This window comes from Carlito syrichta, unplaced genomic scaffold, assembly GCF_000164805.1.
Source record: "Carlito syrichta isolate Samal-C Ts95f unplaced genomic scaffold, Tarsius_syrichta-2.0.1 Scaffold313936, whole genome shotgun sequence".
Lineage (NCBI taxonomy): Eukaryota > Metazoa > Chordata > Mammalia > Primates > Tarsiidae > Carlito > Carlito syrichta.
In genome coordinates, this window is record NW_007258032.1 from 591,405 (window position 1) to 617,710 (window position 26,306).

Below are 26,306 nucleotides of genomic sequence, written 5' to 3' on the forward strand. Positions count from 1 at the left end.
ATATATATACATACACATACACACACACAAACACATATATATTTATTTATTTTAATTTCTTTAAAAGGTATGACAATTTCAATAAAAAACTATAATACCATAGTGGGGGATTTATCATATGTAGATATAATATTTATAATAAGAATAGCACAGAGAATGGGTGGGGGGGTCACATGGAACTATATTGTTGCAAATTTCCTATATTTTGCATAAAATGATATGATATTAACCTCAAAGTAGATTATACTACATTAAGGATGCATATGAGAATCCCTAGAGAAACATCTAGGGGAAAAACAATGCAAAGAGGTATGCTAACAAGCCAATAGAGGAATTAAAATATGAGAGGGACCCCAAAAAAACCCGGAATTTATTTATAAAAATTATGTATTTATTTTTATATGTTTAAATTTCAGTCACCTTCAAAGTACTCTTCATTTGATGCAAATCACCTATCAAGATGCTTTCTCCACTGCTCAAAACAGTTTTTAAACTCATTAATTTTGATCCCTTTTAGTGTTTCTGCTGTTTTTCATTTCACCTCTTCCACACTAGCAAAACATTTCCCTTTGAGGACTTTTTTCATCCGGGGAAACAAACAAAAAAATGTCACTTGGGGTGAGGTCGGATGAAAAGGGAGGGTGGGACATGGGGGTCATGCTGCTTTTGGTCAAAAACTGCTGAACACTCAGTGAGATATGGGCAGGTTGTTCATGTAAATTACCCATCATGAAATGGACAAATGCATTGAAAGACTTGCCAAATAAAAATTCGAATAAAAAGCCGAATGCAGCCTCTCACAACAACGCTTGCTGGTACACTGATGTTGATGGGTTCCTAGGACACTTAGTGGGGAAAGCTTGTACTACAAGGGCCTCGCCCACTAAAAGATAATTCTGGATTTTTTGGGTCCCCCTCATAAAATAATAAAAAATATTTACTAACCTGAAAGAAGGCAGGAGAAGGAGGAAAAGAGAAATAAAAAACACATGAGACAAAGAGACAATAACAAAATAGTAGCTCTAAATCCAACTATATCAATAATTTCATTTCAATTATAAGGCAGAGGTGAACAAAATGTACCAAAAAGGTAATTATATGCTCCATACAAAAAATATACTTTAAATACAACAGCACAAGAATGCTGTAAAGAATATATATGATATAAAGAAAGATACATCATGTAAACACTAAGTGTAAGAGAGCTGGAATGGCTGTAACATTAATCTCAGACAAAACAGACTTAAAGAGTATTAGTAGAGATAAGGAGAGAAAGAAAGACATTTTATAATTATAAAAGGGCTAATATATCTGAAAGATATAAGAATTATGAATACGTATGTACTTAATGACAGAGCTTCCCAATACACGATGTAACTAATGACAGATCCATCATGTTTAAGAGCAGTTTATTCCAGAAAAATATAGTTGTTTTAACATTTGAAAATAAAATATTATAAATAAAATATTAACAAGTAAAGAAGAAAGGCTACACAATTATCTCAATATGTGCACCAAAAACAGCATTTTAAAAATTCAACAACATTCATGATAATAAATCTCAAATTTAAAAAAAAGGAATACAAGAAAACTTCTTCAATCTGAAAAAGACATCTGTGAAAAATCTAGAGCTTATATTATACTTAAAGGTGAAACAAGAATTATTTCCCTAATATTGGGAAAGGACAAGGATGTATGCTCTTACCACTTCTATTCAACATTGTATTGGAGGTCCTAGCCATTATAATATGACAAGAAAAAAACAAGTATAAAGATAGAAACAGAAAAAGTAAAAGCATTCCTATTCACAGGTGATATGATTATATGTCTATTCAGAAGTATATTCTTATTTATATGTAGTAAATTCAATTTACTATAGCATTAATAAAACATAAAATGCCTAAGATCTTTACACTCAAAACTACTTACATTGTTGAGAGAAATTAAAGACAACCTAAATAAATTGAGAGTTATATTCATGATTTGGAAGACCCAATATTGATAACAGTACTCCCCAAATTGGTCCATATATTCAGTGCAATCCCAATCATAATCCCAGCAGAAATTGAAAGGTGATTCTAAAATTTATAGGAAAATGAAAAGGATCTAAAATAGCCAGAACAATCTTGAAAAAGAACAAAGCTGGAACACTTACTTTACATGATCTTAAGGCTTACTAATAAGCTAATCAAGACCATGTGGGATTGGCATAAGAATGCATTTGTTTTTTCATCTTTGCAAAGAATCAATTTTACCACTCCATTGTTGATAAACAGTGGGCCTTTTAAAAGTCCTTAATGGAGTCTATTTTTTGCTTATTTGTTTGTGCATTTGTATTATTCCTTTAGTTCCCTCTGAGCTTCTCCTTGCATCCAGGTACTCAGTGTTTCTTAATTTTCAATGTCCGCCCTATAAAATCTGTAGTTTGTTTTAAATAATATCTATCAAAATAATGACCATTATCCATTCTAGACAACCACAATCTCAATCCTCATGGGTGCTGGCGAAACGCAAAAGTCACAGAGCTTCCTTTTCACAGATAACTTACCAGAGGTGATTGGCTGGCTGGTTTTTGAAGATACCCATTTTGGGGAAGACTCAGGATGGGGGGCCACAGGTTGTACTGGCCGAGTCTGTTTGGCTGCCAATTTCATCAGACTGACTTGCCTCTTGTGAAATATTTCCTGCACATCATTCAGCTTCTGCAAGACTTTCTGGACTTTGGCCTTCAGTAACACAAATCATGATGAACAGGTTTCTTTGTACTGAGCCTGAGGATATGAAGCATTCCCTTTTGCCCATCTTCCCCCACCACCACCTCCTTCAGGTGACCCTCCTCTGGGCATCCTTATGCAAGTCAGTACCTGGAACACTGTCTGGCACAGGGGAGTACTCAGTAAATATGAATACTTGTTGAGTAGATAAATGTTTACTAAGCCATGTCCATTAATGGTAGAAAAGGATGCTTCAGGCCATGGATGAAAGTCATTACACCAATGTACAAAACAGGAGGATTTCGAAATAAGAAAGGTACTCCAAATAAGGACCCTGATAGAGAGAAGACTTTAAGTGTTCTAGGGGAAAGATTTGGCTAAATTCTGAGGCAGGATCAAAGGAACCATGAAGTACCTGCAATAAAATGGATACATGCTAAATTTTGCTCCGTGTGATCCCTTCTCTCTATATAAGTGGGAAAGCAATAAACTGAAGAAATACCAGGGGAAAGATGGAGTTCACAGACATTCCTTTGATTATCTGCTCTATGACAGAGGCTCAGGAAGACAAAAACAAAAGCTGGAATCTTTTAGTGACACCCAGGCCCGCTATCAGATGAATACATTTCTCCCGGCCCTGCTTCCAGCAGGCTATTTCTCTAGCTCTGGTGGCTCAGGGGAAGTGGGTGGCCTTTTCTTTGTCATACCGACTCTGGCATCCATCTTCGAGATCATTTTAACCACCAAAGAAGGGGCCTAGTAAAAGAAGAGTTGAACCCTAAGCCAAACAGGTACTCTGAGGATGACTAATTCCACAAGTGCAGACTTGGCACTTCTTCAGGGAGGCTGGCAAATTTTGCAACCAGAAAAGTAAATTTGTCTTTTCTGTGCTGGGCTACCTTCTGAGTAAAAGAGCAGAGAGCCCCAAGGTAGGACTTGAAGCAACCAGGCTTCTACAGTACAGAGTGGGTCTATCTGAGCTGACCTCTGGACCAACATTTGGGGCTGTTCTCACTCTTTAGACTAGACCTGCCCTGTCTAATACAGTAACCACTAGCCACATGTGACTGTTAATCACCTGAACTGTGGCTAGTCTAAATTGAGATGCGTTATATGTTAAAGTAGTACTTCATGAATACTTTTTATATTCGTTGCATCTTAAAATAATATTTTGGACATAGGTTAAACAAAACATTATTAAAACTGATTTAGCCTGGGCAATGTGGCTCATGCTTGTAGTCCCAGTTCTTTAGTAGGTTGAGGCAGGAGGATCACTTGATGCCAAGAGTTCAAGACCAGCCTGGGCCACATAGTGAGACCCCATCTCTATAGAAAAATTAAAAATTAGTCAGGCATGGTGGCACACACATGTAGTCCCAACTACTGGGAAAGCTGAGGCAGAAGGATCACTTGAGCCTAGGAGTCTGAGGCTGCAATGAGCTATGATCATGTCACTACACTCCAGCCTGGGTGACAGAGTGAGACCCTGTCTCTTTAAAAAAAAAAGAAAAGGAAAGAAAGAAAATAAATTTGATTTCACCTGTTTTTTTTCACTTGTTAAAATGTAGCTACTAGAAAATCTTAAACTACATATGTGGCTTGCATTATATTTCTACTGGACAGTGCTGGTCTAGGCTAGGGGTTGGAAAACTTTTTCTGTAAAGGACCAAAGAGCAAATATTTTTGCCTTTGCAGAGCATCTGATCTCTGTCACAACTACTGAATTCTGCTGTAACATAAATGTAGCCATAAGTAAAAGCCATGTGATAGGTGTGGCTGTGTTCTGATAAAACTTTACTTACAGAAACAGGTAATAAGCAGCTCTGGCCCACAAGGTTGTGGTTTGCTGATCCCTAATCTAGATTAAGCTCAGGGTCTGTTTTTAAGGGGTCTCTTCAGGGAATGCACCCTCTGGTACCAGGAAGCTCAGCTATACAATAGACTAGAGGTTCTGATAACACAGCTATGAGTCCAAGTCCTGAAAGAAGCCAAATTCCTTCCTGTCAGCTTAACTGCCATGTCAGTTTGTACTCCTGGGAGAGTGGTGATAAGACTTGGTGAACAGCAACTACTATCCAGCCCTTCTTGCCCAGTGATAAGGAAATTCAGACGTGGGTGTTCACTGCTGCACAATGATCAAGAAATCTAACTGAATGAATGATTGTCAAATTGGTGATGCCAGCTGGAAAACCCTGGTGGAAAGTCAACACTGCATGCCAGAGCTCAACAACTCAACACTTAGTCCAGACAGGACTCTAGTCACCTTTGCTATGTCTCCCTCAAGGTCCCAGGTGCACCCTAGCAATGGTGAAACGGTCAGAAGAGGCTCTCAATTCCTAAATTTCCTCCCTAAACAGACAAGGAAAAGTTCCTGTGAAATTAACAACTGCATTTCCCTCCTTTCCTTTTTCCTCTTTTTACTTGCAAATCCACTCGCCTTACCACAATCAAAACGATCTTTCCAAGATGTACATTTGATCATATACCTTCCCTGTGTAAAAGCCCTTCAGGAGCTCTCCCAGGCATCAGTATGAAGCCCAGACTCATTGTGCTGGAATGTTAGGTTCTTCGCTCTTCACTGCTTCACCCTGATTTCCCTCATCTGTCAGTACCAATCCTCCTGCTCCCCCAACACATCCCCCATCTTCCAGCTGGGGCAGTTCTGCAGACATTCTCCTATTCCCGGCCTTGCCACTTTGCACCTTCTGTTCCTTTTACAGAGGTTTCCTCTCTCTACTTTGTTTACCTGGAAAACTCCTACAGGATCTTCCAGACTAAATTTAGGCATCTTCTCCTATATGGAATATCCTGGTCTTTCAGGCTGAGCTGACGGGGCTTCCCATTTTACTCCTTGTGTATCCCATTGTCCCTTTCATTCTGCAGGTTCTCAAACCAAGGAGCATTGACCAGGGACATGTTTGGCTTCCACTAAACTGCCAACACCTTGATTGCAAGGACTGTGACTTTTACTATTGAATAGAGCACAGTGCACCTGGCACGCACTGGGTGCCCAATGAACATCTGAAGAACCGAAATTCTGTGGTTTGCTACTGAGATTATTTCACTCTCTGGGTTAGGTGGGGAAAGTGAATGAGAGAGAAAAGTCTAAACAGCTGCACCAAGAGGGTAGCACAATGGCAAAGTGTTGGGAGAAGGCACTTGAAGAGCCTCGGCCAGTGACAGGTTGGCTGCTCTGAAAACAGCACTTTAATTTTAATGCAGTTTTAATAGCTGCTGTCTCCAATGTCACAGATTAAATCTTCAGATATAGAATACCACAGAAAAATTTCATTTTTCAGGGTAGTTTTAGATTGACCAAATTGTAAAGGAGTACAGATTTCTACATCCCCTAAACCTAGCTTTTCCAATTATTAACATCTTACATTAGTAGAGTACATGTGCTGAAATTAATGAACCAACATGATACACTGTTATTAAATAAAGCTAATACTTTATCCAAATTTCCTTTTCCCCCCAAGGATACCACATTACATCTTGTTATAATGTCTCCTTAGGCTCCTATGGGCTGTTTCAGTTTCTCAAATTTTCCTTATTTTTGATGACTTGGACTGTTTTGAGGAGTACTAATCAGGCATTTTGGAAAATGCCCCTAAGTTGGGATTTGTCTAATGTTTTTCTTGGGATTAGACCGGGGTTATGGGTTTTGGGGAGGAAACCCATAGAGAGGAACAGCCATTTTCATCACATCATATCATGTGGACACACTATCTACATGCCTTATCACTGCTGATGTTGATAGTGATCACCTGGGCAGGATGACTTTTTAGGCTTCTCCACTGTAAGGTTACTTTTTTATTACCCGCTTTTCACACTCTTTGGAAGCATGTCACTATATGCTGTTTACATGTGGGGGGAGGCGGGAGTCATGCCCCCCTTCTTGAAGGCAGAGCATCCACATCAATAATTTAGAATTCTTCTGAACGGGAGATTAGTTTCCTCTTCCATCATTTATTTATTTATTCCATCATTTATTTACATCAGTATTGATTCATGGATAAAATAGATATTTTATACTTTGGGTTGTAATCCAACACAACTTCATTAATTTTTTTGGACAGATTGTTCTAGTACTGGCCACTGGGAGCATGTTCAATTGGCTTTTATGTCCCATCGTTGTGGTGTACCATTTTGTTTTGCTTTTTAGCACTTCCTTATGTTCTGGCACTGTAGGATGCTCCAGGATCATCTTGTATATTTCCTGCCCAAGTTCTAGAAACAGCCATTTCTCTTTTCTTGGAGATTAGTATTAGAAAATATGATCTTGGTACTAGGTATACCCATTGATACTTCAGTTCCATTGCTTCTAGGCCCTCTCTACTGCCAAAGTAAGGGAATACATGCCTATGCCAACCCAATATATATCTAGGAATATTTCTATATGCATAGAATGCTGACAACAAAGTCATTACTACCCCGTGGACAAAAGTCACTCTCTGACACAACAAGATATTTAAATCCTGTAACCTAAAATTTCACTCCAAATCAAACAAAAAAAAAGATGGCCTTTGGGGATATAGCAGTCCATTTTACATACAAGAATTATTGTTATTATTGTTTCTCTTTCCATCTTTCCCTTCACGTACATTTCTGTCTGTTTCTCAGAGGTGCTTTATTAAGTTGCACTCATTTCCTGGTGGGTGGTGTATTGGGAAGTTTGCTGAAGTTGGTCAGAACTGCCACTGCAGCCACACGTCTCCTGTGACCTGTTACACTTACTTGATCAGCTAATGGAGCTGGAGATGAGTTGAGACTGTTCTGCTGTTCTGTCTTAGAAATTTAACCTGAGGCTGCCAATACTATGTCAGCACCAGAGTACTTACAATGGATGCACTTTCTCTCTGTCCCATGTACAGGGAAGTAGAAGGGTCCCCGTGCCTGCCCACCCCCACCTCACTGTGAGGTTATATACCTACCTCATGACCAAAATCCACTGGGAGTAGTCAGGGGAGGAACAGCACTAAAGGAAAGCTCCACGTCAAGCTGCCTCCCCGGCCATCTGCCCCCTCTGTCACCCTTCCTATCCACCTATTCATCAAGCGTGGATTGGACACCAGGTGCAGGCTAGGTACCAGGGCACAAGGATGAATGGGGCGAAGGCCCTGTCCTTAAGGAGCTCCCAGTGTAATAAACAAAGCAGACAACAGACATTCAAAGTAAACAATGAGAATACATTGTGATTTGTGTCATGTAAGAGCAAAGATTCTTGGCCTGAGTCCATGGATGGACTTCAGCATATTCCCCAAAATTACTTATAAAAGTCACACATGCTAGACATTCTGTTTGTTCCTCCGCTGCCTTCTTTGCCCTGCTCTGCACCCTAGGAAGCTGACCCCTGTAGACTCCATTAGATAAGCTCAGCAGCTTTTAGCTGTCTTTGGTCAGTGGGAAGCACGACCAGGATATCAGAGAATGGAAAGGAGAAAAGGTGGGGTATATATTTCTCTGCCAGTGACTGCATTTTTCCACCCAAGGTCACAGTTCGTCCTGGCTGTCATTTTTATGGTCACGGCTACAGCTCTTCCTGGGTTTTCCTTGGCTCTTCAGGCTTAGAGTGGTCACTGCTCCCTCTTTCTTGCTAGCCCCAGGGTCCTTCACCATCCTTGCTGGGGGTCTCTAAAACTTGCCCATATCTTTGTAAATGGTACCCCACATCAAACTTCCTTGACCCACTTCAAGTGTGAAGAACCCTGAAAACATGTGGATCAGATTCATAAACGCGTCCACTACTCAAAAGAGGTAAAGAAGCTCTTAAAACAGAGGTACACACAGGGTGATGCGAATCCAGAAGAAGGAGGGCTGTCTATAACTCTCCTGGCTTCATGGAAGAATGCTCCTCTCCAAATGCAAATCCAATCAAGTTATTTCCCTGCTTCAATCCTTCAGTGGCTTCCTGCTGCTCAGAAAGAAGACCAAACTCCTTCATGGGATCCACAAAACCCCACCTCATCTGCCTCTCTCTGACCTCAACCAAAACACCCTCTTCTCACTCTCCAGACTCCAGCCACCCTGACCTTTTGATTCTGCATCGACTGGACTGCCTTCAGCCTTGAAGCCTTGGCATATGCTGCCCCTTCTGTCTGGAAAGCTCTTCCATCTTCTCTACCCATGCTCCAGGCCTTGGCTGAAGTAACTCTTCTCAGGAGGCTTCTCTGACCCCAGTCCAGGTCACGTTCCTCTGTCACATGCCCAATAGGACCCTGAATCCCTCCTTGAGAGCACTTATCTAAGCTTGCAATACAGTTTTATGAGATTGTCGTATTAATGTCAGCCTCTCCCACTAAACTGTAAGGTCCATGAGAGATGAAAGCATGCCTATTTCTGCTCACCACCGTGTGTCTTCAGCACAGTGATTGATACATGAGAAATGCGCTTAAGTATTTACAGAGAAATGGCTGACAGAAGGTGATATTTGAGTTGGACCATGAAGGGTCAGTTTGTCAGAATGTTCAGGCCAGGACTCTAAGAGGCCACCTGAGGGTTCTAGAACTGCTTAACCCACTCAATACGGCCAGCTTATAGCATAGTTTATCAGGTAAAAGGTAAAGACCCCTCCTCCCCCACCCCGTTCCCAACCACAGGAACAAAATAACCCAGAAACATTACCTTTACATCAAGGGTGAGTATCAACTCAAACTGGTTGTAAAACTCCTTGGGGCTGAGCAGCTGGCACTCCTTGGCTGTGCCCAGAAATGTCTCGATGTCATTCAAGGCGAGGTCAACCCCTTCTCGAGACTGGCACTTGTCTACAGCTTGAGAAGCCAAGAGGTAGATGCCCGCCTCACACCACTGGCTGACCTTTTGAAAGGAAACAGTGCTCTGTGTGCTTAGCCTGACCGCAGCCCAGGGCCACCACAATCCTCAGGAAGTCTAAGCTCATAAGGAGTCTATAAGGATTCTGAGACAATGGGAAAAGTCATGGGACGGCATAAAGTTTAGGGGATAAGACCATGAGGTGGACAAGCCCAAAACAATTTTACATCTGTCCACTTCTCAGGGAAGTCACTTAGTAAAATGGATCATATCACAGTTCTCCCTTTTCTATTGCAGTAATTGTTACTACTCCAGGAGAAGAGAACTAAATATTTCTAAGGCTGGTCTAAGAAATGCAACCAATGGCTTTTCAGGCTTACTGGCTAGGTCTTTTGTCTTACATCCTAATTGGTTACCAGAACACAGGGTGACTAATGAGGCAGTCATTAGCCCCCATATTCCCTGGAGGAGAGAATGTTCCTTTTAACAAAAACATACTTTCCTCTTTGGATTCCCAGGTGACCCACATTTGCATTTGTCTTTCCTAAGGAATCATCCAAGAATGCAAAGCTTTGTAACTTGGCACAGCAATACTAAAATTTTCTGGATGCCGGGATGAAATAAGATAGGTGATAAATTCTAACAATTCGGGTTTTTAGAAGATTTCTTTTTCACTTTTTAGATTTTATTTTATGTATTTGTTTTTTTAAGTTGGCGTCTCTGTCACCCAGGCTGGAGTGCAATGGCACGATTATGGTCCACCACAACCTCAACCTCAACCTTCTGGGCTCAGGCAATCCTTCTGCCTCAGGCTCTCAAGTAGCTGGGACTACAGGTGCATGATACCACACCCAGGTACTTTTTTATCTTTTATTTTTGTAGAGACAAAGTCTCACTATGTTGCCCAAGATGGGTCTCGAACTGCTAGGCTCAAGCAGTCCTCCCACCTCAGCCTCTCTAAGTGCTGGGATTACAGGTGTGAGCCACTGCACTCAGTTTTGAAGACTTATTTTGTGTGCTCTTTTGAACTTTACTGAGACACTTGAACAGAATAGACGGGGGGCCTTATGCTACTTGGATATTTACACAAAAAGAAGCTTCCAGTGTAAGTACATCTGTATTCCATTTACTAGGTGATCTGCAAAGCAAATAACTATACGGAGAAAAGAAATCAAAAGGGAAGACTCCAAAGTGGTATCTCTAAGTAGGAAAATCATGGGCAACTTAAATATTTGTCTTAATTTTTTTCCTGATTTATCTACACTGAATATGTACTACATTTATAATAATACAAAATAATAAAGCTATTTCAAAGGTAATGGTTCCCACTATGTGGGGAAGGGCTCCTGGGATGTGTTGGTATCCACGAGTACCTTTTTTTGAAAACATTCTTTCTTTCATTTTTGGATTTTCACGATAATATGAAATCATGCTTTGATACATGCTATGAAAACTATTTCATTGGACTACTGGCTTTACATGTGCGCGCGCATGCACACACACACACACGCGCACACACACACGCGCACACACACACACACACACACACTAGTGCCCAGCTATTATTTCTAGAGCAGAAATGGAGTCAGGAAAACAGCAGCTGATCCTGCAGCAAGCTCAGCACACAGAGCAGGCTATGCACCAGCCCCTTCTGAGTCACTTGCTTCTGGAACAACTGTATTTCATTGACATTAAAATCCCTTTGGCAATGGGATGAGGTAAACAGCCTGGTGGGTGCTCCCAACCACGGGAGAGAAACCGATATGGGAATGGAGCATGCTGACTCATTGCCACCAGCCACATGCCGCCTGGGAGCAGCTGATGGGGAAGGCTCCAGAAGTCACTGCTCCTGCTGACTGGGAGCATACCCAGAGGTCACCTCCGAAGGGCACCGGGGTCTGCACATCCCATCCCCATGAGGCGCAGTGCACACGGCCTTACTGCCTGACCTGCAGAGCCTGGGTTTGGAACCTGGCAGTCCTGACTTCAAATCTGGCTTTCCTTATTGGCACCACGTATGGTCTTGGGCAGTCACTTATTCCAGGGTTTCTCTTATCATCTCTGCACCAGAATCACCAAAATGCTGATTCCTGGGCATCATCTCAGACCTACTGCATCTGAGCATCCAGGGTGGGGCATAAGAGAATCTGCACTACAACCAACTCCCTGAGTGGTTCTCACATACTACATTTTGAGAGCCATTGGCTTAACCAGCTGAATATCAGTTTCTGCCTCTGTACGATAAGGCCACTAATATCTTCCTTATAGGTAGGATTACATAGATGACATACTGATGCTCCTGGTAGAGTAGGTGCTCAGTAAATGGTAGGGGGGCATAGTGGTCATCATTACTTAAGCTTCTCCAAAAAGATTCACAATCCTGTGCTTCTATATGAGGGATATAGTTTTTGCAGATATAGTGTTTGGTTCTCTGTAAGCTTGAAAGAAAATCAAGAAATGTCCCCACGGGGCCAGGCCAAAACGTACCAAGTCTGGTTCCATACAGAAGGAAATCGGACCTTAGTTAATGGAGTGTGGTGAGATGGCTGGGGAACTTTTCTTTACCTTCAATACCTCTAAGAACTAGAAACACCTCTTGAGCACTTTTCACATAAAGTCCTTGATCCGCTCAGCAATCACGTGGGAAAGGGAAGACACGTATGATTAAAACTGCTTTGCAGAAAATCTTTCAGATATCATGTTCATGACTTTGTTTTGCTTACCTTGTCCAGCTGTCTGTGCAACTCCAAGGACTTTCCTAAAATGTCGCATTGTTTCTTGTTTTCATTGATGAAATCATCACAGAGGTGCCTGAGCTCCACACACTGGGGCCTGATGGCATCCATGGCACAATGGTGGCTCTGAATGAGCTGGTCCCCAACTAGTGCCAGCAGCTGGGCCTTTTCCAGGGTTTCCTGTGATGGGAACATCCACAGCCCAGCATCAGAAGTCAGGGCCCCTAGCTGGGCTCGGTGGCTCAGCCTGTAATCCCGCGCCTTTGGGAGGCTGAGGTGAGTGGAACAACCCGCCTGAGCCCGCGGGTTCAAGACCCACCTGGGCAGTGAGACCTCATCTCTACAATAAATAAAAAAATCAGCAGGGCATGGTAGCACATGCCTGTAATTCTGGCTACTTGGAAGGCTGAGGTGGAAGGATTGCCGTAGCCCAGCAGGTCAAGGCTGCGGTGGCCAGGAACGGCCACTGCACTCCAGTCTGGGCGACAGAGTGAGACTCCAACTCAAAGAAAAAAAAAGAAGTCAGGGCCCCGTGTGGCTGGGAACTGCCTAGCATTAGGTGCACTAAGCTGGAAGGAGACTAGGGAGGTACTGACCCAAGTCGTAGGCTGGGGAAGCTGAGAAAGCTCTGGGTGGCTCAAGGCCTGGGAAGTTGAGCCTAGTCCAAGGTCATTGCACTTTGAAGGACAGCAGCCATTCATTCAAATACTTGAGTTCTGAGCTAGACGCTGAGGATATAGTACTAACAAGCCAGGAATTTTCAGTTTAATGCAAAATGCAGATATTAACTAAATTATGCAAATAATTAAATTGTTACAATTGTGGCCAGGTGCAGTGGCTCATGACTGTTATCCCAGCACTTTGGGAGGCTTAGGTGGTAGAATTACTTTAGCCCCAGGAGTTTTAAACCAGCCTAGGCAACACAGTGAGACCCCATCTCTACAATAAAAAAAAAAATTAGCAGGATGTGATGGTGCATGCCTGTAGTCCCAACAACTCGGGAGGCTGAGGTAGAAGCATCACCTGAGCCTAGAAGGTCAAGGCTGCAGTGAGCTGTGATTGTGCCACTGCACTCCAGCCTGGATGACAGGGTGAGACTCTGACTCAATTAACAAACGAACAATACAATTGTGATAAGCTCTAGAGCAGAAAAGCATAGTGTTAAAGTACACACAAGAGACTCCACATCCCCCTATTAACTAAAGGAAAAGGAAGAGGGACAGACACTTGGCCCTGAGGAGAGTGGGAGGTGAAGTGAGGTTGAGAAGCTGGTGAAGATCTGGTCTAGGCAACTCGAAGGCGGTCATAACACTAAAGAAATACGGTTCTCTAAACCTCTCCCCAAGGCCCACAAGTGCCCTGACTACTCTGCCCTGCCTGCTCAACCACACTTCCTACCTCTTTCTGCATGGCTCACTTTGTTCTAACCACGTGTGTCATGTGTTCCTGTTTTTAAGCATTCCCTCATCCATCCATCTCATATGATTGAAGACCTACCAGGTACCAGCAACGTCCTGGGGGGGGTGGGGGGGGATTGGTAGCAAACAAAGTAGGCAAAAATCCTTGTCCTCACAAGGTTTACATTTTAACAAAATTAATTACATATGTAGATTGTATGGTAGCTTAAATAACAATGAGTGCTACAGAGGAAAATAAAACATCTCTGAAAGGAGATTAGAATGCTAATTCCTTGGGCAGTGATTTTTTACTTTGTTCCCTGCTGTGTCCTCAGAACTCAGAACAGAATTTGTCAAGGTAGGAGATCAGTAATTATTTGCACAATAAATGAAAAGTGAACAAGAGACCCTTACTAGCATAGATCAGTTCCTGCAGACTGAATCAAGGAAATGTTTGGTAGCTCGGAATTTACCCAACTTCCTCTGTGACATTAACGACAACAGCTAACATTTACTGAGAGCTTGCTATATGCCAGACACTGTTCTCAATGCTTTACATTATTTATTTTACTCCTCACAACAAATCCAGTGACACAGGTACTGTTTTGTGAAGAAGTGGAGGCACAATGGCCCAAGGTGACCCAGTGGGAAAGAGCAGGATCAGGTTTCAAGCCTGGGCAGTCTGACTCCAGAATCTGGTTCTGACCAACATTTGAAAGAGAAAAATGGCTGCACTTGTTCTGCCTAAGTTTAGAGACCTCATTTTGTTGTTCAGACTTGCCTGACTTTAGTCAAATATAAAAATATGAAAACTTGGAAAGGAAATCTCTGTTGACTTTTTTTTTTTAAGTCCAGTTGCCTAATTTATTAAGAACAGTACAGAGTTTTCTGAGTCCAGGGAGATTCATCCCGGTATACCTCCAAATTGTTCTGTGGCAATCACAGCCTGCTCTTTATGTGACATGCGGTATCTCACCTTCAGAAGTGTTCTTAAAACATTTGAGGTATTAGAGGAAAGATGTGAGAAAAAGGTCTAAATGGACCTGGGGAAAAGAACCCTAAAGATAATTTAGGAGTATCCCTGTTCCAGTCACTCCAGGGCTGAAAAATCACTACTATGGAAATAAATGGACAATGGTAATAGCTTCTGAGTACTGAACACAGACCAAGTTCCAGACAGTCACTAAGTCATTACTGTGCATTTAACCCATTTCACCTTCACAGGGACTCTGTGAGGTAGGAATTATTCCCTCCATTTTACAGATGAGGAGACTATTCAGAAAGGCTAAGAAACTTGACTAGGGCCACCGAGCAAGTAGTTGTTAGAGCCAAGATTTGAATCCAGCTCTGACTTCAAAACCTGTTCTTGCTCACCTGGCCTGAACACATGTGTTATGAAATCCTTCTGGTTCCTACAAAGGAATTTACCATAATATTTCCAAATTGCAGTTGATTTTTAGCTTACACAGCTCCTGCTCTAGATAAATAGCCAATAAAACCTCCAAAGTTAAAAAGAAATAATCAGAAAAAATGGCTAAAATCTGGTACTTTGACCACAAATTTATCTGGCATCTTTCAGATGCTAAAAATTCTAGAAGGGTGAATAGTCAAGTTGCAAAATGTAATTAGGAATTTTTTTATTGTAATAATAGCTTATTCCCCCTCAAGGACTCTACTGCTATGGTAGATGAAAGATGAGAGTGTCCATAAGTGGACCTTGAACAGCTACTATAATACTATAAGAAAAGGATTGACAGTGGCGGGAAGCTGGGGGGGAGGGGGTAGAGAGGAGCAGGGAGGTGGGATTAACGGTAGTCAATATCTGCCTGGGAAAGGGGGGGGCACACCTTATCAACAAGGGTCCTGCACAATGAATATTTGTATACCTAACCCTTAATTGTGCCGCACAATTTAAAAAAATAAAATAAATAATTAAAAAAAGAAAGATGAGAGTGTCTACATTGGAAGAAAATGGTAAAAAGGAAGGTGATGCTACTGTATCGGGGAATCCAGAACAAATTCACAGTAATGCCATAGGAATGGGATGTATGTATGACAAGGTGGGCCAGATGCAACAAGAAAGGCAGAGAGTTAATGGTTGTTGAAATTGAGTGATGGACAAACACACCCCACGACCCACCAGCTACATGATATTCTAAGGATTTAATGGTCTGGATTCCATGCCTTCTGGACCCAGCAGCCGTGGGAGAGGTCAAGGCTAAAACCAGGTTGGTTCCCCCACCTTCTCTAGTCTGTTCCCTGTTGGCCCATGACCAGAGGTCTCAGCATGCCTCCCGGTCCAAATTCTGCAGCAAATAAGACCTTTAAAAAGGACTTTCTATATGTGGTTTGGAACCATTGTTTTTTACAATCAGGAGAGATCTTCAAAAGATTGCTAAATTCTTACACTAAAACAAGATGAAGAACAGGCTCAATTCATGCAACAGGAGTTGGCTCAGAGGTTACCTGTGAGAATGATGTCACCATATAGACCAAGGAAGTTGGCAAAAACCCAGAAACACTGTGTGGCTATGCTGGGAGGGAAGGTGACCAGAGTGCTGAGTAAAGGACAAATCCCAAGCAGGTATTTGGCATATTATGGCCAGACATCACCTTGTTCCTTTAACATTTTTTTTTTTTTTTTTTTTGAGTTGGAGTCTCACTCTGTCGCCCAGATTGGAGTGCAGTGGCCACTCCCGGCCACCACAGCCTCGATCTGCTGGGCTCCGGTGATCCTTCCGCCTCAGCCTTCCGAGTAGCCGGAATTACAGGCATGCGCTACCACGCCCGGCTGATTTTTTTTTTAATTTATTGTAGAGATGAGGTCTTGCTGCCCAGGCGGGTCTCGAACCCATGGGCTCAGGCAATTCGCTCACCTCAGCCTCCCAAAGGCACGGGATTACAGGCTGAGCCACTGAGCCCGGCTTCCTTTAACACTTTAAAGGACAAATGGTAAGGCTAGCTAAGTCCTAATCATCCAAAGAAACCATCCCTCTAAGAAGTCTGAGAGAAGCCATATTGAAAAAGGTCTTGGTTATGGTAAAATAGCTTTGTTTAAAGGCAGAGGAATAGGCATACTGCATTCTATAGAAGGTACATTTAAACACAGGGTAAGCAAGGCACAGGATGAATAAAACCCATCTGCCTGGGCTCCAAGGGCATCAGCAGTTTGAGAATTTTGCCCATGAAAGATGGGTCATGAGTTCACAGAGCATTCTGTGTCCCGTGATCACAGGTTTCATCCCTAGCTCTGGTCAGCAATTTTTAAAGTAGACACCAAGGATCACAAGTTCAAGGAAGTGGGCAAAGGGAGAATGTGAAGCAGTCATGCAGAGCCATCACCATGTTTCAAAACACAAGTTAGAGCACCTTCCAGTGGTTTTCTGCCCCACTGAGAATAAAATCCAGATCCTCACCAAAGATCTCATCTCCCTGGCTCATTTCCTTCTGTCTCACTATGTGCCAGCAGTGTTCCTTGAACTCGCTAGGCTCATCCCCACTTTAGTGGCTCAACCTGTAATCCCGCGCCTCTGGGAGGCTGAGGTGAGTGGATTGCCTGAGCCTGCGGCTTCGAGACCCGCCTGGGCAGCGAGACCTCATCTCTACAATACATCAAAAAATCAGCCGGGCGTGGTAGCGCATGCTTGTAATTCCGGCTACTCAGAAGGCTGAGGCGGAAGGATCGCCGGAGCCCAGCAGGTCGAGGCTGCGGTGGCCGGGAGCAGCCACTGCACTCCAATCTGGGTGACAGAGTGAGACTCCAACTCAAAAAAAAAAAAAAAAAAGACATGTGCAGCCTTCTCTGCCTTCATGCTATTTCCAAATCTCTGCATGACTATGCAGATCTCAGATCAAAGGTCATCTTCTCAGAGAGGCCTTTTCTGACCTCTCTAGCCAAAATAGCAACCCCAGTTACTTTCTATTTTTTCTTTATATCATTTGTCACTATCTGATGTTATTTAATTGCTTTTTAGTTTTTGAAACAGGGTTTCTCTCCGTCATCCAGGTTGGAGTGCAGTGGCATGATCATAGCTCACTGCAGTCTTGAACTCTGGGGCTCAAGCAATCTCCCTGCCTCAGTCTCCCAAGGAGCTGGGACTACAGGCATGCACCACCATGCCTGGCAAATTTAGAATTTTCTTTGTAGAGACAGGATCTCACTATGCTATCCAAGCTGGTCCAGAACTCCTGGGCTCAAGCAATCCTCCTGCATCAGTCAACCAAAATGTTGGGATTACAGGCATGAGCCACCATGCCTGGCCCAATTGATTGCTTTTTAATTAACTGTCTCTCTCCAGCAGAATGTAAGTTCCATAAGAGCAGAGTCTTGACTGTCTATACCCATAACTTCTGTCTAAGACCAGGAATACCTGTTGATGAAGATAGGTCAGTAGCCACTTTCATAAATATATGAGGGCATTTTTATTGATGAGGCACTTTTTAAAAATATATGAATCTATATAAGCAAAAATACATAGCATCTGTACTTAATAAGGAATTCTTTCAAAAAAACTAAAATTACATAAAGTCGAGGCTGTCCTGGAGAATCTGAGACATAGAGTCATTCTATATATGAAATTCAGTTTTTCCACTATTTCGTAAATCTTTCTGATGACTCACATGTCTTCAGTACCAGTTTAGGCATCATATACTCACTGATAACAGATGGAGCGCTCACAAGGGAATGATGGGATTCCAGAGTTAGGATCTGGGTACACAGGTGGGTGTGCAGAAGTACCTCCAGCTCAGAATCTACAACTGACAGATCTTACAGTCAGTGCGGCCTTGGTTTACACTTGTTTTGTATCTCTTAAGGAGGATATGTCTCCAACTGTAATGTTTTGGGCAGTCACCTGGGGATCTTATTAAAACGTAGATTCTGATTCCAAGGTGGGACCCAAGAGTCTATATTTTCGATAAGTTCTCACGCAGATGATATCTGTGCTTCCAGACAGAGGCTCACACTTTGAGAAGCAAATATCTAGTAACACAAAATTGCCATCTGAGAAACAGATGACAACCTGAGATTAACTCAGAAAGGAAGTGCTCACCATAGGGGAACTTGGTTCCCAAGAGGCAAATATGTAGAGAACCTAATTTTAAAAAGTGGAAAGGAACCTGTCTGGAAAGAGATGACTCAGTTCTCTTAATTTGTAATAAAGCAAATTTGCAAGGACTTAAAAACAGAATCACTTCTAAGTGCTGACTTGTGTGCAGATCTGAGAAACTGCTTAATTCTAGTATGAGAATTGTAAAAATTCATATTCCTTTACAAGTGTCCTATTTACAACTCTTGGGGCATAAGAAAGGAGAAAGCTTTGCTAGTTCTGTATAGCAACAAATATGTGGACCAATGTCCCCCATCTAACTGTCTTGCTCCAGGTATAAAACTAGTTGTTTTTCTAGTTTCTCTTTTTAAATTTCCCCTCCTTACCAGGCCCTTCTCCCCCTTCCCACACACATCCTGGTTCCAAGGAGGATCTCTAAGCTGATGGTGAGACTCTGGGATGATTGATCTGGTGAGTGGTATACACATCATGACCTTATCCCACTTGGTTGCTGACCCCATGAAAAGGCAGAGCTGGCCGAGTCTTCACCTCATTTGAGCCTCCATTCTCAGCTGTATGCTCCTGCAGCTTGAGTGTAACTCTGTGCCGCTCGTTATTTCTTTTCTTTTCTTTTCTTTTTTTGAGTTGGAGTCTCACTCTGTTGTCCAAGCTGGAGTGCAGTGGCATGCTCATAGCTACCACAACCTCGACCTGCTGGGCTCAGGCGATCCTTCCACCTCAGCCTTCCAAACTGGAACTACAGACGAGCACCACCATGCGCGGCTAATTTATTTTTAATTTATTGTAGAGATGAGGTCTCAACAACTTGCCCAGGCTGGCCTCAAACCCATGGGCTCAGGCAATTCTCTCACCTCAGCCTCCCAGAGTGCTGGGATTATAGGCGTGAGCCACGGCACCTGGCCAGAGGGGTTATTTCTTATAGTTGTTAACATGCATATCTCCTTGGAGACCTGGTGTGGGGGTGGAGTGATTGAAGATTAGGATTGGGCATTCCTGTGTCTTTAGCAACCTTCCAACCACAGTGATTGAACATGAGCTATCATTGTCCACAGTGATTTCCTTCCCAGTACCCGCAAAACGTCAAAGAACAAACCTGGCCTTTTTCCAACCACAGTGATTGAACATGAGCTATCATTGTCCACAGTGATTTCCTTCCCAGTACCCGCAAAACGTCAAAGAACAAACCTGGCCTTTTTCCTCCATTTTTTTGTGTTCCTTAAGAAGTTGTTCCACATGCAACACACTATCTCCAATGCTTGTAAACTCTGCTTGCTCTTCCAACAAATTATCCAGGGCAAGTTTAACCTACAAGACACATTAGAACAATCCAGAAGTAAACCCACATGTACTCATTTGGAGGTATAGGTTTGTTACGCTTTAAGAAAACTCAAAAATCCAAAAAGGATTGAGGACTTGTGTGTATCTACATGATCTTTTTGTTCATAGCTCATTAACTTTCAGATTAAGCTGGGGGTGTAGAGACACATAGAGATGGAATATTACAGCTATATTCAACAGATTACTAATGATAAGAAAGGAAGATAAACTGTCACTGAAATACCATGAATGTCAACAGGAAAATGGGATTCTAGAATATCGCTACTCACTGAAAAAGTGAGAAGGGGTGAGGGAGTCTGGAAAGAATCAAGGATACAGGGAGAGAGCTGGACTGGGGAGAAGAGGGAACCCCTATATCAAAGAGGCTGAGGAGAGACGAGAAAACCAGGGGTCACAGTGCCAGAAAAGAAAATTAAACAGGAAAATAGTACCTTACAAAAATTGTACTCAAAGTGCTGTAGCTGCAGGCATTGGTTAAGCTTCAGGTGATGCTCAGACCAAAAGTGACTAAAGGCTTTTTCTGTTTCATCCAATTGAACTAATAACCTTTAAAGAAAGAATGAGAAAGTGATATTACATTAGCATTCATTACCACTGGCATCTAAATAGGCCTATGTAGATAAAACCTGTGTTTTCAGTCTGTGTTATTAATTGTGACAATCTCCTTATTATGAAGTTCTGTGTCACCTATGCCTTTGTCTTGGTTCAGCGGGTCCCCACACCTTCCATTTTCCAATTGGGATACCATGATGTGGGCAGAAACCTCAATTCAGTTGCAGCTGCTGTGCTCCAGGTGATCTTCCCTTTGTGCCTTCTTTTTTCTACCTGAGACTATATATGTGTAAGGCACAGCACCAAGCCAAACTGTTATTTGGAAATGAAGCTCAATAAATCCTATCATCTCCCTCAAAATTCTGATATGGGAGCTTGTTGTTTATACAGAGAGGTTGCCAAAAATGTATATACATTTTAAGAAAGGGAAAAAATTATATTAAAATTGTAATATATACCAATAACAAAAGATAAACATAAGTCATGCCTGATTTCTGCAATTATAAAAGGTGCTCAGACTGGTTACCATCAGTGTCCAGACACTTCTGATTATGGCAAACTGAAAGTAATACACAGATAACATCTCTTAAAATATGTATATATATTTTTGGCACCCCCATATATAGAAGAGGAGGAAATGGAATCCTCATAAAAAGATCTCTAGGGACATGCCAGATGGACATGCTCTTTTGTCCTTTGTTGTTTCAAATATTATTCTTTCTTGGCCCCATCAGCTGCTTGTGGGGTACTGTCTGGACATAGACTTTCTCCCTACACTTGGCTTCTTTTTGCCCCCTCCCTCAGGCAGCAGCCTCTGGCCAAAGCTGGTCTCTGAAGTTCCAGTAATGAGTCATGGGATGCAGGTGACCAAGCAAAGCTGAAAACACTATAGTTCCTCTTAACTGATGTAATTGTACACACCATATAGAAATGATTAGCTTGATTGCCTTGGTTATAAAAATGCTTGCTATAACTGCCCCTAGGTGTGAATTCTTCACCAACCTGCCACCACCGGTGTCTCCCATAAGTTTTAATAAACGCATGTCTTTTCCTGTTGGACCTCTGGGTGACTTCTTTGGAATAGGTAAACATTACATGCAAGCCCTCTCTGATTTGGGGTTACCATATTACAATTCATGTCAGGAGCAGCGTATTCCAATGAAGCCCCCCATTGTAGCAGCCTCAGGAAAGAAAAAGTGGGGAGGAATGTCACTGGAAGAAATGAAAGGGTGGGCCACCAGTCCAATGTGTTTGAAGTTGCTAGCTTGATAGATAGCTGAGGGCTACCACGGGAGTACGAGGATGCCCTGAAAACACCAGCCAAACCGCTGGAATAATTGAAAGCAATTGATGAGAAAGGACATTTTTCAGAAGAAAAAGGACAGTCGTGCAGTTGTGGCGGCTGTGGGATGGCCCCTGCTTTGCAGTCTCTGAATGGCTACTGAGCAGGAGACAGACGATAGGAACCAGGTGCAGACACTGCAGAAGGAGTTAAGGCTGAAAAGAGATACTCTGTTAACGCAGGCAGAAAGCAGGGGCATGCTGAATTGCTGGCTGGAGAGACCAGCGCCCAGTTGCATGATTTAGCTGCCACTTTACGACAGTGAAAGGAAACAGTTGCCCACGGTACGCATCAGCACCATGGGAGCCTCCAGTGAGGAGGACCCATGAAAGTAGGATCTCACGAAGGATTCAGACTTCTCAGAAGAGGAGGATGAAACAGAGGTGATAGGCCAGGCTTGCTGGCTCAGCCTGTAATCCCAGCATTTTGGGAGGCCGAGGTGAGTGGATTGCGTGAGCCCGCGGGTTCAAGATCAGCCCAGGCAACTTGGCAAGACCTTGTCTCTACAATAAGTCAAAAATTAGCCAGGTGTGATAGTGCGTGCCTATAGTTCTGGCCACCTGAAAGGCTGAGGCGAAGGGATTGCTGGAGCCCAGCAGGTCGATGCTGTGGTGGCCGTGTGTGTGCCACTGCACCCCAGTCTGGGTGACGGAGTGAGACTACAACACACACACAAAAAAAGAAAGAAATAGAGGTGATAGAAGAGGTAGAGGAGTACCCAGGGACAAGGGCTCACTTGGTGATTATTCAGAAAATAAAGATAACAGGAGCGGCCAGAGGGCCATTATCCAGCACACCTGCCATCACCCCTCAGTACATGCACACTAGTATGCATCCATATACTTCACTGAAGCTGGTAGGGCTGGCAGCAACATTTAGGCAGAAATCGGGAATTCAAAAGGTGAAAGAGAACGCAGACAGGAAAAAAGCTGCTGAGGCTTCCACAAAGATGACCCATAAGCAAATGTGGGTAGATTTGACTAAGGCAGGGCTGGATTCGAACACGACAGATAAGGAACCCGATGTAATTCGGAGAGAGGAAGCTTGAACCCCAAAGAGCGAGCAGGCAGACAGCTGCGGAGCAGAACCAAAGGGCGCAGGGTCCCTAGAAATGGGTCCTGGTTGGCATCCCTCTTCTCATGGCCATGGTGCAGGCAGAACTCCCGGTGAGCCTCAGGCTGGAATACACACCAAGGCGTGGTTTACTGCTGGAATCATTTTGTTGTTGGCTATACCTATATCGCTGTGGGTGATATTGCGACACTTAGTACATTATACACAACCTGAACTACAAACACCAATCATTAGGATTCTTTGGGTGGTACCCAATATTGCTGACATCTTGAACCAACTAGGAACATAATTGGTCACATCCCATTTTGTAATGGATTTGGCTAATGCTTTCCTCAGTATTGACATTCATGCAGATTGTCAAGACCTGTTTGCATTCACCTGGGAAGGAAGACAATAGATGTTGGGGGTGCTACTCATGAGGTATTTGCACAGCCCTACGTTATGTCATGGCATGGTTGCTCAAGATTTGGAAAGTTGGAGGCGCCCTTGCATCCGTGTCTCTATTTCACTATGTAGATGATATCATGCTGACCTCTGATTCTCTTGCAGACCTAGAGCAGGCAGCACCCCAGCTGACTGGACATTTGCGGTGGAAAGGGTCATCAGCTGTTACAAGATCCAGGCTTTTCCCTGCCCAACACTGCCTGGACAGCTACAAGAGTTTTTGGGCTTGAGGGGGGAGTTTGTGCCACATTTAGCACAGATAGTACTACACTTATAGATGAACCGAAAAAGGATCCCAGTGGGACTGGACAGAGATGTGCCAATGGGCATTCAGTGCTACCAAAAGCACTGTGGACATTGTCCAGGCATTGGGCATACTAAACCAATCCCTTCCCTGTCAACTGGATGTAAATGTTACCCAGGAAGGACATGCTTGTTGCTTTGGCAGTGACAGGGAAAAGCTCGACTTCCCATTGGCTTTTGGTTGCAGACCTAGAAAGGAGCCGAAGCCTACTGGTTACATTGTAAAATGAAATATGCTGGACAGAAAATACTGTGGGAAGTTGCAAAGAGTTGAAGGCTCCCTATTAAATACTCTGACATAGTGACTGCCTGCAATGATTGCTCCGTACGTGCCAAGAGGCACCCACAGAGACTGCCAGCAGAAGGTGGACATATCAAATGGGGCCAAGAGTCCTTGACCCTCTGGCAAGTAGAATGTATTGGCCCCTTCTTCATGTCAGAAGGGACTCGATTTGCCCTCACTTGTGTTATTACTACTACAGGATTATTGCAGGTATTCCCTAGCAGACAAGTGACAGCACTCATCAGAGTCCATCAGAAGACTGTCACAGCTCCTAGCAGCATACAGCACTCCTGAAGTCACTGAAAGTGACCAAGGAACCTATTTTGCTGGACATCAAGTGCAACAATGGGCTGAGTGGCTGCATATTGACTGGCAATTTCACCTACCCTACAATCCCATGGGCCCCGGTCTAATAGAAAGATACAATGGCATGCTAAAGGATGCTTTAAAGACAGATCAACACTCACTGCAGGGGTGGACAACCTGATTGCATGGAGCAATCCACACTCTCAACGAGAGACCCCGTGCTGGCTATCCAGCACCTCTAAGAAGACATGCTGACAAACCATGGGTGATGCCACTGAGGATACAAATCTGAACACAAGAATCACTATTGCAACCAAGCTGGGAAAGTGGGTATAATCTGTTGCTGCCCACCCCAGTACCTGGAGAGAATACTTTCATTGACCTTGGAAAGTTCAATCTGAACCCCATTGGTGCTCCTTGCTTGCCCCCTGGGGAGAGGGAATCAAACATAATTTAGATTTTCATCCTATGATTATGAGAAAATGGACAAATACTGTTAAGTGTAATAATCCCAGGTCTCAAATACTCAAAAGGGGGACTATTATCATTTCTGTTTCTATGTGGCAATTCAGGACACCCCCACTGTCCTTTCATGTCATGGACAAGAGGGCTCCCAGACATGATAGGGCATGGTACTCCAGGCTGGGGAGGCCTCCACAAAGTGTCACAGTGCTGTCATGGGACAGAAACGTTGCTTGTTATGTTACCTGATAATCAGGTTTTACCATTGCTTGTTCCACTAATGAAACTGCCTGGAAAGTAGGCTGGACCCCTGGGCATCTGTGACAAACTTAAGTTTGAATGCTGTGTATACACTCCTGACAATGGTCATAATGTATCTATGGCCTTTGTGACCCTGAATACTGAAATCAGTGCTGTTTCCCAAATTGTTGAAGACTCCTTTTCCAAGTGGTTTGTATCACTAAGCTCTTTTTGGCAAAAGGTGACCATAGGTGTTATAATCACTGTAGCAATTTTGCCGTTCAGATCCTGTGTTCTTAATTGCATATGTGGGATACGGATGCAATGTTTGACCTGTGTACCTCTGAGGATTCAAATCCAGACACAAGAATCATTGTTGCGAACAAGCTGGGGAAGTGGGTATAACCTGTTGCTGCCCACCCCAGTACCTCAGGGAGCTTGCAGAAGATCAATATTATGCAAAGATCGTGAGGGTGGAAGAAAGTCAATGCAGGAGTGGAGTGTGAGGTGTTATCCAGACATAGATGGTTTCCCCCTCTGCCTGGCTTCTTTCTGCCCCTCCCTTAGGTAGCAGCCTCTGGCCAAGGCTGGTCTCTGAAGGGTCTGGATAGTCCCAATAATGAGTCATGGGATGCAGGTGACCAAACAAAGCTGAAAACAACGTAGTCCCTCTTAATCAATGTAAATGTACACACCATGTAGCAATTTGAATGATTAGCTTGATTGGTTTTATTATAAAACTGCCACCATCAATCAGTGCCTCCTGTAAGTTCTAATAAACCAATGTCTTTCCCTGTTGGACCTCTGGGTGACTTCTTTGGAAGAGGTAAGCCTTACGTGCAAGCCCTCTCAGATTTGGGGTTACTGCATTAACACTTTTCCAATCTGTTCTCGGTTGTTGCAGAACATCTAGGTCTCCAGATTCTCTCCTGAAAAAGCAGTTTCCACCTCACTCACCCACCTTTTCATGGTAGCTACATTCTCAAGTTCATTGGGATTGAGTTTGTTGGTGGGATTTTGGGTTCCTGGTTCTTGGATACATGACAGCAGTGTGGCCCCCTGCTTTCCAAGCAATTGCAGCTCATCCTAGGAAAAGAAAAATAAAGTCTCTCTGAGAAGAAATTAGCAAAAACAAATTCTTGTTAGATTTGAGACTAGTAGAGCCGTATGTTTTTCATTAGAAAAAACTAAATGCCGACAAAGTCAAGACGCAGCTTTTAAAAACCAATGAACTTATCCTTATCGGGTAATACACATGATACAAATTCAAAATATG

At 43.1% G+C, this 26,306-nt stretch overlaps 1 protein-coding gene across 1 annotated transcript in view; it reads right to left on the reverse strand.

Annotated features, from left to right (window-relative positions):
- MCF2L2 (MCF.2 cell line derived transforming sequence-like 2) overlaps nucleotides 1-26,306 on the reverse strand; it is a 268,860-nt gene that overhangs the window by 107,891 nt on the left and 134,663 nt on the right. Inside the window, exons 8-13 of the mRNA XM_008070688.1 lie at nucleotides 25,992-26,116; nucleotides 20,456-20,570; nucleotides 19,872-19,991; nucleotides 12,209-12,400; nucleotides 9,339-9,530; nucleotides 2,549-2,726 (exon numbers count right to left, since the gene is read on the reverse strand). Of these exons, the coding sequence (XP_008068879.1) occupies nucleotides 2,549-2,726; nucleotides 9,339-9,530; nucleotides 12,209-12,400; nucleotides 19,872-19,991; nucleotides 20,456-20,570; nucleotides 25,992-26,116 (922 nt within the window). The remainder of the gene's footprint in view (nucleotides 1-2,548; nucleotides 2,727-9,338; nucleotides 9,531-12,208; nucleotides 12,401-19,871; nucleotides 19,992-20,455; nucleotides 20,571-25,991; nucleotides 26,117-26,306) is intronic.